This window comes from Trichosurus vulpecula, chromosome 3 (genome assembly GCF_011100635.1).
Source record: "Trichosurus vulpecula isolate mTriVul1 chromosome 3, mTriVul1.pri, whole genome shotgun sequence".
NCBI classification, from domain to species: domain Eukaryota; kingdom Metazoa; phylum Chordata; class Mammalia; order Diprotodontia; family Phalangeridae; genus Trichosurus; species Trichosurus vulpecula.
In genome coordinates this window covers 156,608,571-156,625,302 of record NC_050575.1, presented here as the reverse complement: position 1 = coordinate 156,625,302, position 16,732 = coordinate 156,608,571, and the positions used below count along the sequence as shown (strand labels likewise).

Sequence of the window (16,732 nt, the reverse complement as noted above, 5' to 3'; positions counted from 1 at the left end):
ATATATCTCTCCTTTCCTCTTCCAAAATGCAAAAGGCCTCCTGGAGAGATGGGATGGAGATTTTAGAGAAAAGTATCTATTAATTTTCTGGCTAAGTGGATAAAAGCAAAATTTGGCACCTGATGACACCAGGAAGGGGTTGTAAGAAAACTAAACTGCTAATTAGGAAACCTGGGCTCCCCAGTCCTGGTCCTGATTTGCTATTGGAATTTGGATAACTTGAATCTCTCTGGGACTCAGTTTCTCTAATTGTAAGATGGGAGAGGGGCTATAAAGGATAGACTAAATGAACATTAAGGTCCCTTCCAGCTCTGCCATTCTGTGTTCTACGATGCATACCAGCTCTGGTATTTTTGTTCTATGTTCTAAGGTCCTGCCCAACTCTGCTATCCTATGTCATGTTCTAAGACCTTTGCCAGCTCTGCTGTTCTGTCTTCTCCTTGAAGGGCACTTCCAGGTCTGACATTCTATGTTCTAGCTCTGATACTTTATGTTCTATGTTCTAAGGTCCCACCCAGCTCTTCCATCCTATGTCAGATCTTTGCCACCTCTGCCATTCTGCTTTCTGATCTAAGATCTTTTCCAGGTCTGACATTTTCTGCTCTTTTCAAAGGTCCTTCTAGCTCTGCCACTCTAGAGTACTTACCACTATCTATACCCCAGACACTCAGTAACATGGTCTCCAGGTGCAGGGGCATAATGTGTTCCATGCAGACACAATCGATGAAGGTCCGCCATGTAGAAGAGCCATGGGCTTCAAGTTTGCTAAGGAGCAGGAAGACTTTCTGGGTGGGATCTGGGGTCTCGTCCACAGGAATCAAGTCTAGGTCAGGCAGGAAGAACTTGGCCTTCGAGGTCAGCCATTCAAGGTTCTCACTGAGCAGTCCCACCAGGTGGCGTTTCAGGCTTTCCACATCATCCGGAAAGCTTAAGGAGTCCATCTGGATCCAACACTAAGAGGACCAAAGAGTGACAGGTTAGCTGATGGAGGTGACAATGCCACCTGAGGATGGAGAAAATCCTTGGCTTGGCTACAACTCTTCTTATTTACCACTGGAGAGGCAGGGTGGTAAAATGTGCCAAGAAAACCCCAAATGCGGTCAAGAAGAGTCAGATGTGACTGAAATCTAAAGTATTAGCTACGACGATGATGATGATGATGCCTTGCCCAAGCTGACAACGGAGAGGAAGAGAAGAGCTGAGCTTTGAGCCCAGGTCCTTTGACCACAAGTCTAGTGCTCTTTCTTAGGTTCAGCAATCAATTATCGATCCACTAAGTGCCCCATGACAAGCCCTGGGGTATGGAGGGTGGGTATGTTGGGGATACACTAGGAAAAATAAATAGCATCTCTTGCCCTAAAAGAGTGCACAGTCTAGTTGGAATGAGCACACTGACACACATAAACAACAAGAGAGTACAACATTAAATGCTCCATGGAAGGGAACTGACAATCTGTGCTACAGGAGCTCAGATCAGGGGAGGTCACTGTCTCTAAGGTTGATATGGAGGACTCCCTGGAAGAAGTGGCCAGGGCAGTCACTTCTATTCCTTAAAATCAACTCTATTTCTAAAGTCTCTTTGTGGCTGGCCTAAGAATGGACAAGGGGATGGGGTGGAGGTGGGGTGGGAGACTGGTTTGAAAATGTCCTACCCGGTTTGTAGGATGAGCAGATTCATCATACATGTTCTAAGATCCCTGTAGAGAGAGTGACAAGATGGAAGCCCTCGGGGGCATAAGAGCCTGGGTTCCAGTTCCTGAGGACATGGTGTTCTGAGAATCACTCCACTGTAGTGTCTGAAGGAGAGAGAGGAAACAGAGTTGGCTCACCCCAGAGGCCAGAGAACTGTAACAATTCCCCTGCCCTCTTCCTCAGTACTACTCCCAGCAAGCTCCTCCCCAACCAGAGTCAGATGGAAGTCACAGGTTGATGGTTCTGGGGGGAGACAGAAGGAAGAGGGGTTTTCCCAATGGGACGCCACTCTCCCCCACCACACTTAGCATCGTGCCTGACACATAGTAGATGCTTAATAAATGCTTGTTGACCTGTTGATTACATTTAAATTAATTCATTTCAAGACATAAAATATTATGTATTTAAGTAAATTCTTTTCAGTTCCTTCCTCAAAATTCCTATCAGAAGTTTTCTTCATTCACTCTAATTCATCTTTTTTCATATAATTATAGTTAATATAAACTCCATTCTCCTAGTTCTGCTTCCCCCCTTTACATTGCTTCATAAATACCTTTCTCAATCTTTGTTTTCCTCATGCTTGTACATCTTAAGTGAACCCCAACTCATTTAACCATCTCTTCTATTGCTTCTAGTTTTTTGTTTTTTTGTTTTTTTCTTGTGCAAATTACATATAGGACTATGGACATCTTCAAACACTTCCTATTTATTGTTTGGTTTGGGTACGAGTTTTTACATTTGTCTAAGGGGTCTCCAGCTATGGTAAATCAAATAGGGAGGAACATTTATATCTTGAGATATAGAAAAGAGCCAGTCCCCACCCTCAGCTCCCTTGTCATTTGAGATTAACCTGTGGTTCTCTGCTATGGCCCCAACATCTTCCACTTAAAGGCCACATCCTTGGGTCCTCATCTGACTTAAACAAAGTGCCGCTTTCATCTTATTCATGGCAAGCCAATCTACAAAATCAATTTCTAGGTGGCACAGTGGACAGAGTTCAGCCTCGAGTCAGAAAGGTCTGAGTTTGAATCTGGATTCAGATGCTTACTAGCTGTGTGACCTTGGGCAAGTCACTTAACTTCTGTTTGCCTCAGTTTCTTCATCTGTAAAATGAGAATAATAGCACCATTGAGGTGAGGATCAAATAAGATAATAATTGGAAAGTGCTTAGCACAGTGCTGGGCACATAGTAGGAGCTATATATATGTCAGTTATTATTCTTATTAATAATAATAATCTCTGCAGCACAACAGTAGTTTCTAATGACTTTTCTCCCCCACCCTGGAAGTCCAAGACAATACACAGGAAATAATCAGATAAAGAGGTGTTAAATGAATCATAAAGCTCTTTCTACCACTCTTATTTTTCTTTTTTAAAAAGTCATCATTTATTTATTTATTTAATATTTTTAGTTTTCAGCATTGATTTTCACAAGTTTGAATTACAAATTTTCTTCCCTCCCCCCCACTCCAAGATGGCATGTAATTCTGATTGCCCCATTCCCCAGTCAGCCCTCCCTTCTGTCACCCCACTCCCCCCCACCCCTTTTTCCCTTACTTTCTTGTAGGGCAAGATAGACTTTTATGCCCCATTGCCTGTATATCTTATTTCCTAGGTGCATGGAAAAACTTTTTTTTTTGTTTTTTGAACATCTGCTTTTAAAACTTTGAGTTCCAAATTCTCTCCTTTCTTCCCTCCCCACCCATCCTCTCTAAGAAGGCATGCAATTCAACATAGGCCACATCTGTATCATTATGCAAAACCCTTTCACAATACTCATGTTGTGAAAGACTAACTATATTTTGCTCCTTCCTATCCTATCCCCCTTTATCCAATTTTCTCCCTTGACCCTGTCCCTTTTCGAAAGTGTTTGCTTTTGATTACCTCCTCTCCCTATCTGCCCTCCCTTCTATCATGCCCCGCTTTTTATCTCCTTCCTTCTTCTTTCCTGTGGGGTAAGATACCCAATTGAGTGTGTATGTTATTCCCTCCTCAGGTCAAATCCAATGAGAGCAAGATTCACTCATTCCCCTTCACCTGCTCCCTCTTTGCCCCCAACAGAACTGCTTTTTCTTGCCCCTTTTATGTGAGATAATTTACCCCATTCTATCTCTCCCTTTCTCCCTCTCTCAATATATTCCTCTCATCCCTTAATTCGATTTTATTTTTTTAGATATCATCCCTTCATATTCAACTCACCCTGTGCCCTCTGTCTGTATATATATATATACACATACATATATATGTGTGTGTGTGTGTATACATACATACATACATATATATATATATATATATATATATATATATATATATATATATATATATAATATGTATATTCCCTTCAGCTACTCTAATACTGAGGTCTCATGAATTATACACATCATCTTTCCATGTAGGAATGTCAACAAAACAGTTCAACTTCAGTAAGTCCCTTATGATTTCTCTTTCTTGTTTACCTTTTCATGCTTCTCTTGATTCTTGTGTTTGAAAGTTAAACTTTCTATTCAGCTCTGGTCTTTTCACCGAGAAAGCTTGAAAGTCCTCTATTTTATTGAAAGTCTATATTTTGCCTTGGAGCATGATACTCAGTTTTGCTGGGTAGGTGATTCTTGGTTTTAATCCTCGTTCCATTGACCTCCGGAATATCATATTCCAAGCCCTTCGATCTCTTAATGTAGAAGCTACTAGATCTGTCATTCTGATTGTGTTTCCACAATATTCAAATTGTTTCTTTCTGGCTGCTTACACTATTTTCTCCTTGATCTGGAAACTCTGGAATTTGGGGTGACAACATTCCTAGGAGTTTTCTTTTTGGGATCTTTTTCAGGAGGCAATCTGTGGATTCTTTCAATTTCTATTTTACCCTCTGGTTCTAGAATATCAGGGCAGTTCTCCTTGATAATTTCTTGAAAGATGATATCTAGGCTCTTTTTTTGATCATGGCTTTCAGGTAGTCCAATAATTTTTAAATTATCTCTCCTATATCTATTTTCCAGGTCAGTGGTTTTTCCAATGAGATATTTCACACTGTCTTTCATTTTTTCATTCCTTTGGTTCTGTTTTATAATATCTTGATTTCTCATAAAGTCACTAGCTTCCACTTGCTCCAATCTAATTTTTCAGGTAGTATTTTCTTCAGTAGTCTTTTGGACCTCCTTTTCCATTTGGGTAATTCTGCCTTTCAAGGCATTCTTCTCCTCAATGGCTTTTTGGAGCTCTTTTGCCGTTTGAGTTGGTCTAATTTTTAAGGTGTTGTTTTCTTCAGTATTTTTTCCTTTAGCAAGTCATTGACTTGTTTTTCATGGTTTTCTCACATCATTCTCATTTCTCATCCCAATTTTTCCTCTACTTCTCTAATTTGCTTTTCCAAATCCTTTTTGAGCTCTTGCATGGCATGAGACCAGTTCATGTTTTTCTTGGAGGCTTTTGATGTAGGCTTTTTGACTTTGTTGACTTCTTCTGGCTGTATGTTTTGGTCTTCTTTGTCACCAAAGAAAGATTCCAAAGTCCGAGTCTGAATCTGAGTCCGTTTTTGCTGCCTGGCCATGTTCCCAGCTAACTACTTGACCCTTGAGTTTTTCGTCGGGGTATGACTGCTTGTAGAGTATAGAGTACTTTGTCCCAAGCTTGAGGGGCTGCGCTGTTGTTTTCAGAGCTATTTCTACACAGCAAGATCTGCCACATGAGTGCTACTCCTTCCCCAGGAACCGCCAACCTGGACCATGACTCAGATCTTAAGCAGGCTCTGCAGTCCTTCTCTGGTCCGCTACTTAATTCCTCCCACCAGGTGGGCCTGGGGCCAGAAGCAACTGCAGCTGTAGTTCTGTCCTCAGAGCTGCACCACCTCTGCTGCGCCCCAGAGGGCGTTGGCCAAACCGTGAACTCCTTTCACTGTCCCCCGCAGCTTTTCCCACTAACCTTCTCTGTTGTCTTTGGTGTTTGCGGGTTGAGAAGTCTAGTAACTGCCACAGCTCACTGATTCTGGGTGCTAGGGCCTGTCCTGCCAGGCTTCCAGTCTGGTTGGTCTGGGCGCGGCTCATGTTGGGCTCTGCTCCGCTCTGCTCCCAGCTTGGTGTGATAGACCTTATCCAGCGACCATCCAGGTTGTCCTGGGCTGGAACCTACTTCCCTCTGCTATTTTGTGGGTTCTGCAGTTCTAGAATTTGTTCAGAGACATTTTTATAGGTGTTAGGAGGGTCCTGGGGGAGAGCTTTAAGCAAGTCCCTGCTTTTCAGCTGCTGTCTTGGCTCCGCCCCCCTCTTTCTACCACTCAATTATTTTGCTAAGCATGAAGTGTAACAAATGGAGCTGTAGCCCCTGAAAAGACTGAGCTCCCCAGCTCTGCAGTTAGAACATAGTATCTAGCAGCTGAAGAGGGACAGAGCTCCCAAAGGGCTGGGGAAATGGGGGTTAGGGAGGTGTAGAATATGACAAAATCATGTCAGCATTAGGACAGGACGTGTTGCTAAAATTCCCAAGACTGCTGACCCACAGGCAAATCATTCTGTATTTTTTTTCTCACCTTGGATTCCTCTATGGGATCCCCTGGCCAGGATGAAAGTCTATTTACCTTTCTTAGTTTTAAATACATGTTTTGTCTTTGTGAATAGGGTTGATCACAGGTATTTGCTAATTTGGATTTATAGGGAATGAAGTTGGGAGAAGGCAGCTGAACAGAGAATAGAGATAATTAAAATTGAGATGTTTTGGCAGAGTACAGAATGGTATCTTTGGCTGAGGGCTTAGAGCCAAAAAAAAAAAAAAAGAGAAAATTTTAGATTCTTTTATTACGGCTTCTCAGAGCAGAAAATGTTTGCTTTCTAGGCAATGAGTCAATAGTAGGGTGGAGATGAATGAGAGGGGCTGAACAACCCTTCTTCCTACCTGTCTCCTGCTACATGTGTAAAACAATGCTGTGTGAATGTGAACTATTATTTATCCTTAATTATTACCTCCATTAAGACTGTTCATCTTTTTAAAACATATATATGTATACAGTTTACTTAGATTTCAGTGAAGCATTTGCCAAAGATCATGCTATTCTGATGGAGAAGATGTGGGCTAAATTTGAGTTCAGTTAGGTAGATTCGGAATTGGTTGAGGGACTGGAGGCGGAGTAGTCATTAATGAGCAATGGCGCCTTGGAAGGAGTCTCTAGTGGAGTGCCTTGGGGATCTATGTTTGACAAAGACAAATCAGTGACTTAGATAAAGGCAGAGATGTCAGGATCATGAAATTTGAGATGACACAGAGCTGGGAGAGACTGTTAACACGCTGGATGACAGATTCAAGATCCAAAACAACCTTAGGAAGCTAGAACGCTGGGCTGAACTGAGTAATATATAACTTCACAGAGAAACATGTGGTCTTACGCTTGGATTGATGGGATCACCTCCACTAGAACAAGGCTGGGGAAGGGAGGCCAGACAGAAGCTTCTCACGGGGATCAAGTGGCTTGCACCGGGAACAGAGGGCAGCATCCGTAGACCATTTATACTACAGTGACCTAGGACTGAATTAAAGAGTCTGAGCCTCTGGAATGATCATGACAAGCATTTCCGTAGCATTATAAGGTTTGCAAAGCACTTGGCAAATCTTATCTCATTTGATCATCCCAACAGCTTTGGGAGGGAAGTGTTCTTCTTATTCCCATTTTACAGATGAGTTCAGTGAGGAAGACAGAGGTTGAGTGACTTGCCCAGGTCACATAGCTTGTGAGTGTCAGAGGCTGGATTTGAACTCAGGTCTTCCCGACTATAGGCCCAGGTCTCTGTCTACTGTCTAGTTGGCTCTAACAGTCATGCTGCGCTCTATGTCATGGCTCTGTGTCAGGTCACAACCATTCTGGGCGCCACATCTCTGGGAAGATAAGCTGAAGATGCTCCAGAGGAAGGCAAGGGTCTGGGGCTCATCTGGGGGGAGGCCTGGTTGAAAGCCCTGGAGAGGCTTAGTCTGGAGAAGCAGGGACTCAGGGGGTACAGCAGCTACCTTCAGGTATGGGAAGGGTTTTCCTGTGGAGAAGGGACCAGACTCCTTCTATTGTTCCACAGGGAGACGAGCAGGACCAAAGGGGCAAAGGGGAACATGTTCTGATTTGGAGAGAGTTCCTTGCAATTAGAGGTATCCCAAAAGTAGAATGCACTGCCTTGCAGGTAGTGGGCTCCCCATCACTGGAGGTATTCAAGCAAAGGTTGGGTATCTACTTTTTTGGTGTGATTTGGAGGAGGTACTTTTTCAGAGGTGTTTTGGGACCCTGGGCTTAAGGTGAGCTTGCAACTTCAGAGGTTCTAGTCCCTTGCTCCATTCTCTGGGGCTCTGAAGTTTAGAGGGTAAAGACAGAGCTTGCATCCTTAGAGCTGAGAAAGAGCAGAAAACTATTTTCTCAAGCTCAGGCTCAGAAAACCATTTTCTGCTTCATGCCTTTGAATATTTGTCATGCTGGGTGGGCAGGAGCCAAGACTCTTCATCTTTAGTACACTAAATAATAGCTGGGCTTTTGAAGGAACAGCTTCTCAGCGGAGGGAGAAGAGAGAAATGAAGGATGTCACTCTGAATTGGAACAAGTTTTGGGGCAAAGCTTTTACTGCCCCTAAATGTTTTTGTGACCCTCACTTCCTTCCTTGGAGAATTTGTGGACTTTTGGGTTAAGTGGTGGGGAAGGAATTCTTGAATCATGCTATATTTTAGTGAAAAGAGCACTGGAGATCTGGGTCCTAGTCCAGTCTCTGCCAATAACTTCCTGGGGATCTCTGCAGGTTATTTTCCATCTTTGGGCTAATACTACCCATCCTGTCATCTCTGAGCTGTTGGGGGAATCAAGTGAGACATTAAATGTAAAAGCTCTTTAAAGAATAGAAGGCTCTGGGGGCAGCTAGGTGGCACAGTGAGTAGAGCACCAGCCCTGGAGTCAGGAGGACTTGAGTCCAAATCCAGCCTCAGACACTTGACACACTTACTAGCTGTGTGACTTTGGGCAAGTCACTTAACCCCAATTGCCCTGCCTTCCTCCCTCTAAAAAAAAAAAGAATAGAAGGCTCTGAGAGACACACAATGGATAAGGATATGTCTTTATCATCAGTAAGGTCTGGGTTCAAATCCTACCTCTGACACATACTAGTTGTATGACCCTGGCCAATCACTTAACCATACCATGTCCCAAACTCCCAAACGGGAGCAGCTGCTGATCTGCATTTGTAGGGAAAATTTCCTCACTGGGAGTTCCCTAAAACAATGAAGTCACAAGTTAGATTGTCTCTCCCCGCTCCCTACCTCCCCCAAAAGACTACAAGACTTTGTGCACTCATATGTTGACCTTGAGTATTGGAGTGGAAGAGAAACCCTAATGTCATCTACATGGTTTCACGAAAAGAGAACCAAACTGAGAATGGAGAAATCAGGGCCAGTTTGGTCACACATGAGGTGAACACAGATGAGTGCTACTGTTTTCATGAGGGGTCTCAGTACCTGCTGGGTTATCCCCTAGTCCCTCCTCCAAAGTCATGGGTTGTATGACCTTAAGTGAGAATGAGAAGGAACATGCACCAAGGTGTAAAGAGAAAGCCATGGGTGAGTCATCTGGTGCCTCTCCCCTTCAACCACTGCCAGAGCTGATGGAAACAATGTATATATATTGAAAGAATGAAGTAAAGGGGAAGTAAGAAGTCATGGGGCCACTGGTTCATTGACTCAGAGGTAGAGAGGAATCCAGAAGCCATCAAGTTCAGCGCCCTCATCCCACACATGAGGAAACCGAGGCTCACAAAGGCAGAGAGGTACTAAATGGAGAGCTAGGACTGAAACCCAGGCCAGTTGTGCTGACCAGCAGAGGTCCTCAGTTTCCATGTCCAGCAATACAGCAGACTCTCAGGTGGACAGATTAAGATGGTAGCAAGAAATATGAAATGGAAGGGAAGTATCCTACCACCTCAGCTGGTGTTTGGAGGCCTCCGGGAGCACTCCCTCATGACTGATCAAAACCCAATAAAAGACCCATCAGACTGCTTCCTGACCCCCAACTCCTTATCCTGAAAGGAACTTTTAGAAGAATATTACTTGACACATACAGAGGTCTTTAAACTTTCAAAATGTTTTACAAATGATATCTCATTTGAGTCATTATATTGTTGTTTGGTCACTTCCAGTTGAGTCATTATATAAATGGCAGTTATTGTCTGGGAATCTCTGAGTCAAGATTCCCCTCCACTGAGAAACCAGTTTGGTATGGAGGAGGCACGGTCAGCTGGTCAGCCATTTAATTAGTACCTATTAATTCCTATTATATGCTGGGCAATGTTCTAAGTTTTGGGGATGCAAAGAAAGGCAGAAAAAAATCCAACTCCAGCTCAGTCCCTGTACTCAAGAAGCTCCCAAGACAAACTGAGGTGAGTCTCAGAGAGAGGGCACTATGACTAAAGCTTCTTCCAGAATGTGGGTCTTTAGCTGAGATTTAAAGGCAGCCAGAGAAGCCTGGAGGTACAGCTGAGAAGGGAGAAAGTTCCAGGCATGGGGAACTGCCGTGTTTCAAATGCCTAGAGCTGAGAGTCACAAGTGTCATGTGTGAGGAACAGCAAAGAAGCCAGAGTATGTGGAGGGAAGTAAGATATAAGAAGACTGGAAAGGTGAGAAGGGGTCAGATTATGAAGATTATGAAAGCCAAATAGGGGATTTTATATTTGATCCTAGAGGTAATAGGGAGCCACTGGAATCTATCGAGGAGAATAATAATGTGGCCCAGGGGTGGGGAACCTGCAGCCTCATGTGGCCTTCCAGGTCCTCAAATGTGGCCCTTTGAATCCAAACTTCACAGAAGGTTATCACCAAGGTTGTATAGGCAGTTAGTGGCAAAACAGAGAACCCAGGATACTGGCGATTTCATTAACATTTATTACATTGTCTACAATGGGCAGGGCATCATACCAGACACTAGAGATAAAATGAGGAAAGGAAACAGTCACTGTCCTCAAAGAGCGGACATTTTGCTGGAGGCATATAAATGTACATACATCAGCAAATACAAAGTAAATCAAATTAATTTCTATTGTGAGGAGGGGGTAAAGTGGGAGCACACCAACTAGATGAGGCATTAGTAGCTGCCCTTTGTAGGGGGTGGCAGTTGGGCTGAACCTTGCTAGGACTGAATGACTCTTAGAGGGAAGTGAGGAGGGCAAGTTCCAGGCTTGGTGGAGGCTATTTGCAAAGGCAAAGAGATAAGATATGGAATGCTATGGATCAGGAACAATATGAAGGCCCAATGGTGGGAATCTAGAGTGCATGGCAGGGTGCGATGGGAATTCAGTCTAGAAAGAAAGGTTGTAGCCAGAGAGTAATGGGCTTGCCTGGAGCTTTTTTGAGCAGGGCAGTGACTGGGCCAGACCTGTGCCTTAAACATATTGATCAGTAGCAGTGAGGCAGATGGATGGGAGAGGGAGAGAGCAGAGGCAGAAAGTCCAATTCAAAGGCTCTTGGAATGCTCTGAGTGATGGAATTGTACAATTAAGCACAGATATATATATATATAATACATGCATACATATATACGTATGTATGTACATATACGTATAAATGTATGTGTTTATATACACATATACATACAAATATATACATACATATACTTATGCATAGATATCTATAATCATACACATATATACACATATACATTCATATGCATCTACGTAAGACTGTAATATACTTGTGTTCTGTTTCTCTGAAGGTGGATAACAGCTTCCTTCATAGGTCCAAGTCTTTCTACATTTTTCTAAATCCACCAAATGATCATTTCCTACGCCACAACAATATTCCAACCTTATACTGATAGTCTAAGACAATATCAATTAATATGGCTGACATATAGTGCTGTTTCCCTGTTTTTCTCTTTTGATTAAGTCTATTTTAGCTTTAACTTTGTCTGAGATCATGGTGACTATCCCTGCTTTTTTCCCCTAATAAATTCTACTTCTGATCTTTATTTTATGTTTGTATGTATCTCTTATTTCCTATCCCTCCTGACTCCTCTACCTTACTTCTACCTGCTACCTTGCCCACCTATTACTTAACCTACTCCCCTCCAAGGATCTCTCCCTTATCCTCCCATTTCCATTAAACATCCTCCTATAGCCCCATCCTATTTCCTCCCTCTCCCCTCTAAAAAGCCCTCCCTTATTCTCTCCCCCTTTCCTATCCCCTTAGCCTTTTATTTCTTTCTGAATTTAGAAGACTTTTATACCCTTCTAGATATATATGTATTGTCCCCTCTTTAACCCATTCCCAACAAGAGTAAGGTTCCAGAACTACCAGCCTTCCTCCCCCACCTAATTCGTCTGAGTCAGTTCTTCCTCTTGCACCTCATTTGTATAAGATAATTACTCCCTTAGCCTTTCCCTAAATGGTTTTACTTCTTAGAATCACATCATACTCCGGTGTTCCTCAATCTTTCTTTCGAACTACCCAATTATTAATAATATACCTTTTACACTTCCTCATATAAAAAGTGAACAGTCTGTCCTTATTGAGTCCCTTGTAATTAGAAAGTCTTTTTTGAAACTATGTGTCTTGAGGATCTGGCACATGTGACCCCATCAGCTTGCTTGGTTGATTCAGCCTCTCTACATGGAAGATGCTAGGAGAAGGTTTCCAGGAGAATCATGATGGCATATAAGGAAGTATATTGAAAAGACTGAGACAACTAGGTAGTGCAGCAGATAGGAGCACTGGACTTGGAATCAGGGAGTCTCATCTTCATGACTTCAAATCTGGCCTCTGACACTTATGAGCTGTGTGACCCTGGTCAAATCACTTCAGCCTGCTTGCCTCAGTTTCCTCATCTATAAAATGGGCTAGAGATGGAAATGGCAAAATACTCCAGTATCTTTGCCAAGAAAACCCCAAAAGGGGTCATGAAGAGTCAGACTTGATTGAAATGACTGAACACCACACTGAAGAGCTATGGAGGATTCACAGATATTCTGTCTACGATTCCACTTGGGAAACCATGCATTTGGGAGGAGCCTGTCAATTGGCTGAATAGCCAAAACTGTTAAGAGTCATCAAAAAAGTTCAAGTTAGCTAGTATCTTCTCTTTGCATCACTCACATCACTGGGAGATCCGTGACTCTCTCATGGCATTTACTGAGAGACTGTGGTAAGGGGAGAGTCCTTAGGGCCTTCTTCCTCTCTGAGGTCATATGACTCTAAGAAATGTGTCTCCATCCCTGGCCCATTTCATTTGTTCTAGGTGTAAGGGATGAGAGCCTCACAACCTAGTGAGTCTGAGAGGTTATTATCATGAGTGCACTCTGGCATCCTGATACTCCAGGCTAGGTGCTACAGTCAGTGTACAAATGATGGCCTGAGACACAAAGAGTGACCTTCCGGATCTAGCAGCAATAACACCTTTGGAAACGAGGTTGATGGAATCCATACTGTGTATGATTTGAGCTAAATTTTGAAAATACTTCCCCCAGAGACCATAGTGGTAGAGGGGAGAATATGCCCCAGAAGTACTGGGGAAAATGCTTGTACATTTATTTATGCTATGTCTCTAAAGTAAATATCACTTTGTAAAAGCTACCCATTGCTAAGTAATTAAATGGAACCAGGATGCTAGAAACTGGCCCCCTAACAATGAGAGGAACAGAGCAGCTAGGGGCTCAAGCTAATGGCAGCAGAGAGGAAACATCCCAAACCCTCAGGATTATCCATTGGAATCCAGAGGGGCAAGGTAACAAGCATGACTCTCACAAAGAGGAAAAGCACATACATGTTATATATGATTAAAAAGCATAAACCTAAGCCAAGACTGAGCATTCTATACAATGGAAAAAACACTAGAAGCTTTCCCAATAAATATGGGAATAAAGCAAGGATACTACTCACTGTCACTATTGTTATTTGGAATGCAATAGTTCTGGAAATACCACCAATAGCAATAAGACAGAAGAAAGAAACTAATTGCATAAAGATAAATAAAGAGGAAGCAAAACCATCCCCATTTGCTGATGACATGATTTACTTGGAAAATCCTAGAGAATTAGCAAAGAAATTAAGGCAAATACTAGGTTTAGCAAAGTAGTAAGATGCGAATGATCCCTCCACCCAACTTACAGAATTTCTATGTAGTAATTTTTTGAATGTAAGTGGAAATAATTGAAGAGGAAGTCACATTAAAAAACAACCACAAAATGGACAAAATATCTGGAAGTCAGTCTACCAAGGTACACTCAAAACCTGTATAGACACAAATACAAAACATTCCTTAAAGAAATAAAGAACAACTTAAATAATAGTGCTCATGGATGGGTTACATTAATTTAATAAAAATGACAGTACTTCCTAAGCTAATTACATATACCAATCAAATTACAAAGAGGATGCTTTATAGAACTAGGCAAAATAAAAATTAAATTCATTTGGAGGGACAAAATATCCAGAACATTAAGAGGAATAATCAAAAAGTAAGAAAATTATTTAACAATGGGGGTATTTGATCAAAAAAGTTTGGAAACTTTTCCCCTAGAGGGATAGGTCTCTTTCCTCCGATCCTTTCCCAATAAGGCAAACCTTTCCCTGTTGGGGGAAACAGACAGGGGAAAGTGCTGCCCTTTCAGTGTGTCTTTCTCTCATTGTCCCACTAAAGATATCTCCCCAAAGGTACACACTCTATTTCTGCTCTGGTTGCCATAGGTACCCGTTCAATTACCTGGTTGAGGGTCCTTGCAGAGATAAACTTCTTTTGTAAAGAGGTCTGAACCCTTCAAAGCACATGAACGAGGGACAAACAACAAACAAACATCAAAGTATTTTCACTTTGATTAGGTCATTTGATTGTCACAATGAACAGTGATGAAAATTGGGCAAGTATTATCATTCTCTTTTTACAAATGGGGATTGAAGCTCAGAAGGGGGCATTGACTTGTCCAAGGTCACTTAGAATGTTTGTGACAAAACTCAGATTAGGATGCAGGCCTCTTATCTCCCAGTCTTATGCTCTCTCTCCATGAGAACACATCGTGGTATGGGAGAACCTCCTCTACCCTTTAACCTAAGTTTCAACAGAAAAGAAGGGAGTGAGGGACCCAAGAAGAGCCCATAAAAGCTAGTTAAGAAGAGGCCAATTCAATTCAGCTCAATTCAACTACTGTGGGCAAGGCATTGTGCTAGTCCCAGGTAATATAAAACCGAAACTGGCCCCTGTGCTCAACAAACATATTTCACCAGGGCAGGGGAGAGTGATGCAACATGTATACAAGTAAGCACAATAAATTACAAAGTAGCTTGAAAAGGAAGAGAATGCTAACAATTTGAGGAATCAAGAAAGAAAAATCAGGAAATTTTGCTATATAAAAATGGAGGGGCAGGGCACTGTGGTATAAAAGAAAGATTTCTGGCTTTGAAGTGAGAGGATCTGGATTTGAATCCTTCCTCTGCCACTTCCTACTTGCATGACTTTGGGAAAGTCACTGAACCTTTCTGTGGCTGCTTTTTCATCTATAAAATGAGAAGGTTGAACCAGAGTTTCTGAGGTCCCTTCCAGTTGTAAGTGGGTAACCCTATGATCCAAGGGTGGCTGTGCTTTAATAGAAGCTAAGGCTTCCAATTTCAGACACCTAGTAGCTATGTGACCTTAGGCCAGTTGCTTAACCCCATTTGTCTCAGTTTCCTCAACTGTAAAAATGAACAGAAGAAGGAAATGGCAAACCACTTCAGTATCTTTGCCAAGAAAACCCCAAATGGGATCACAGACAGTTGCACACAACTGAAATGACTCAACAACAAAAACAATAAGGTTACTCCTGGGTGGAAGTTGGGAGGTAGTGTGTTCCAGAGTCCTGTCCTCTCCCCACACCCAGTGCCAAACCCTGGAATTGTCCTTCAGTCTATTCCCTCCTCCGCCTTTAGAGTTTCCCTTCTCACCCAAGAAGTTGTTCAAGAGTACGGCTGGCAATTAGTTCAGCACATGAACGAGGGACGAACAGCAAACAAACATCAAGCATTTCCTACTCCCTTTATACATAGGGACAAATGCAGCACCATAGAATACTACAGCTGGAAGCAAGGTCATCTAGTCCAATATCTTCATTTTATAGAGAAAGAAACTGCGACACAGAAAAAGGAAATGATTTTTCCGTGGTCAGATATGAGTGAACAACAAAAGCTGTACTAAAGCCAGAGTTTAAGTCTACAGATCTTTCAAAAAATACTATCCTGCCTCCTCTATTTAGGGAGGTTAAGTTATTTACTTTAAATTTTGGGTCCTGTTTAAGAATATTTTGCAAAACTTCCCCTTCTGTCCTACTTCTATCTATTAATGCCAGAATCACTCTGTGAAGGGATCCTTCCTGTTGTGGGTCTCTATGTCCTCCCTGGGTTATTTGGGTGACAGGTATGGGGTCATCTAGTCTGTTCCTAGGCTGTGAAGTAAGACAATGTTTAGTTAATCCCACCTGCCTTCAGGACCATAACTGAACTTCTCTCCCTTACCTCTTTTATCTCCTCACAATGGTGTAATACTTTATTCCTCCTGAAACCTGAAGAGAAGGTAAAATGAGTGCCAACTCTCGGGAACTCCCAGCCCAGGGCAGTGGTGAATGACAGCTGTGATCTAGCAGAGGCACCTGCTCAATGGGCCCTCTTCGTGGTAGGGACATGGGAGTAACTGTGGTATGAATCCACATTGCTCAGCTGTATGGCCTCTGACTCAAGGGCCCATGGTTCCCCATCCCAATCTTATGCTCCAGACTACTTCTCTTGAGATAATTCAGGCTCCTTGGTCTCTTCTTTTATAAGTTTTCAATCCATCAGCTTTTTAATGATTTTAGCAAACACCAAATAAAATGGACATTTCTATATACATAGTATCTCAGAAGAGAATTGTACATGAAACTGTGGCTCTATGTTACACAGAGCTTGCTTTTCTTTTTAAGCATACAGAAATACAATATATCAAAGAGATCAGCTTTCTTCATACCAGTAACATCTCTGCCAAAACCCTGGAATTCCAACTGAATAATCCCCTAGGGCCACCATTCTAATCATAACTCACAGT

The 16,732-nt window shown here is 42.3% G+C and overlaps 1 protein-coding gene across 2 annotated transcripts in view; it reads right to left on the bottom strand.

Moving 5' to 3' along the window:
• Window positions 1-16,732, bottom strand: part of NLRC5 (NLR family CARD domain containing 5) — a 98,467-nt gene that overhangs the window by 68,050 nt on the left and 13,685 nt on the right. For both annotated transcript variants that reach the window (XM_036751989.1, XM_036751990.1), the window contains exons 2-3: window positions 1,653-1,796; window positions 647-953 (exon numbers count right to left, since the gene is read on the bottom strand). In XM_036751989.1, the coding sequence (XP_036607884.1) occupies window positions 647-953; window positions 1,653-1,685 (340 nt within the window). In that variant the 5' untranslated portion in view covers window positions 1,686-1,796. The remainder of the gene's footprint in view (window positions 1-646; window positions 954-1,652; window positions 1,797-16,732) is intronic.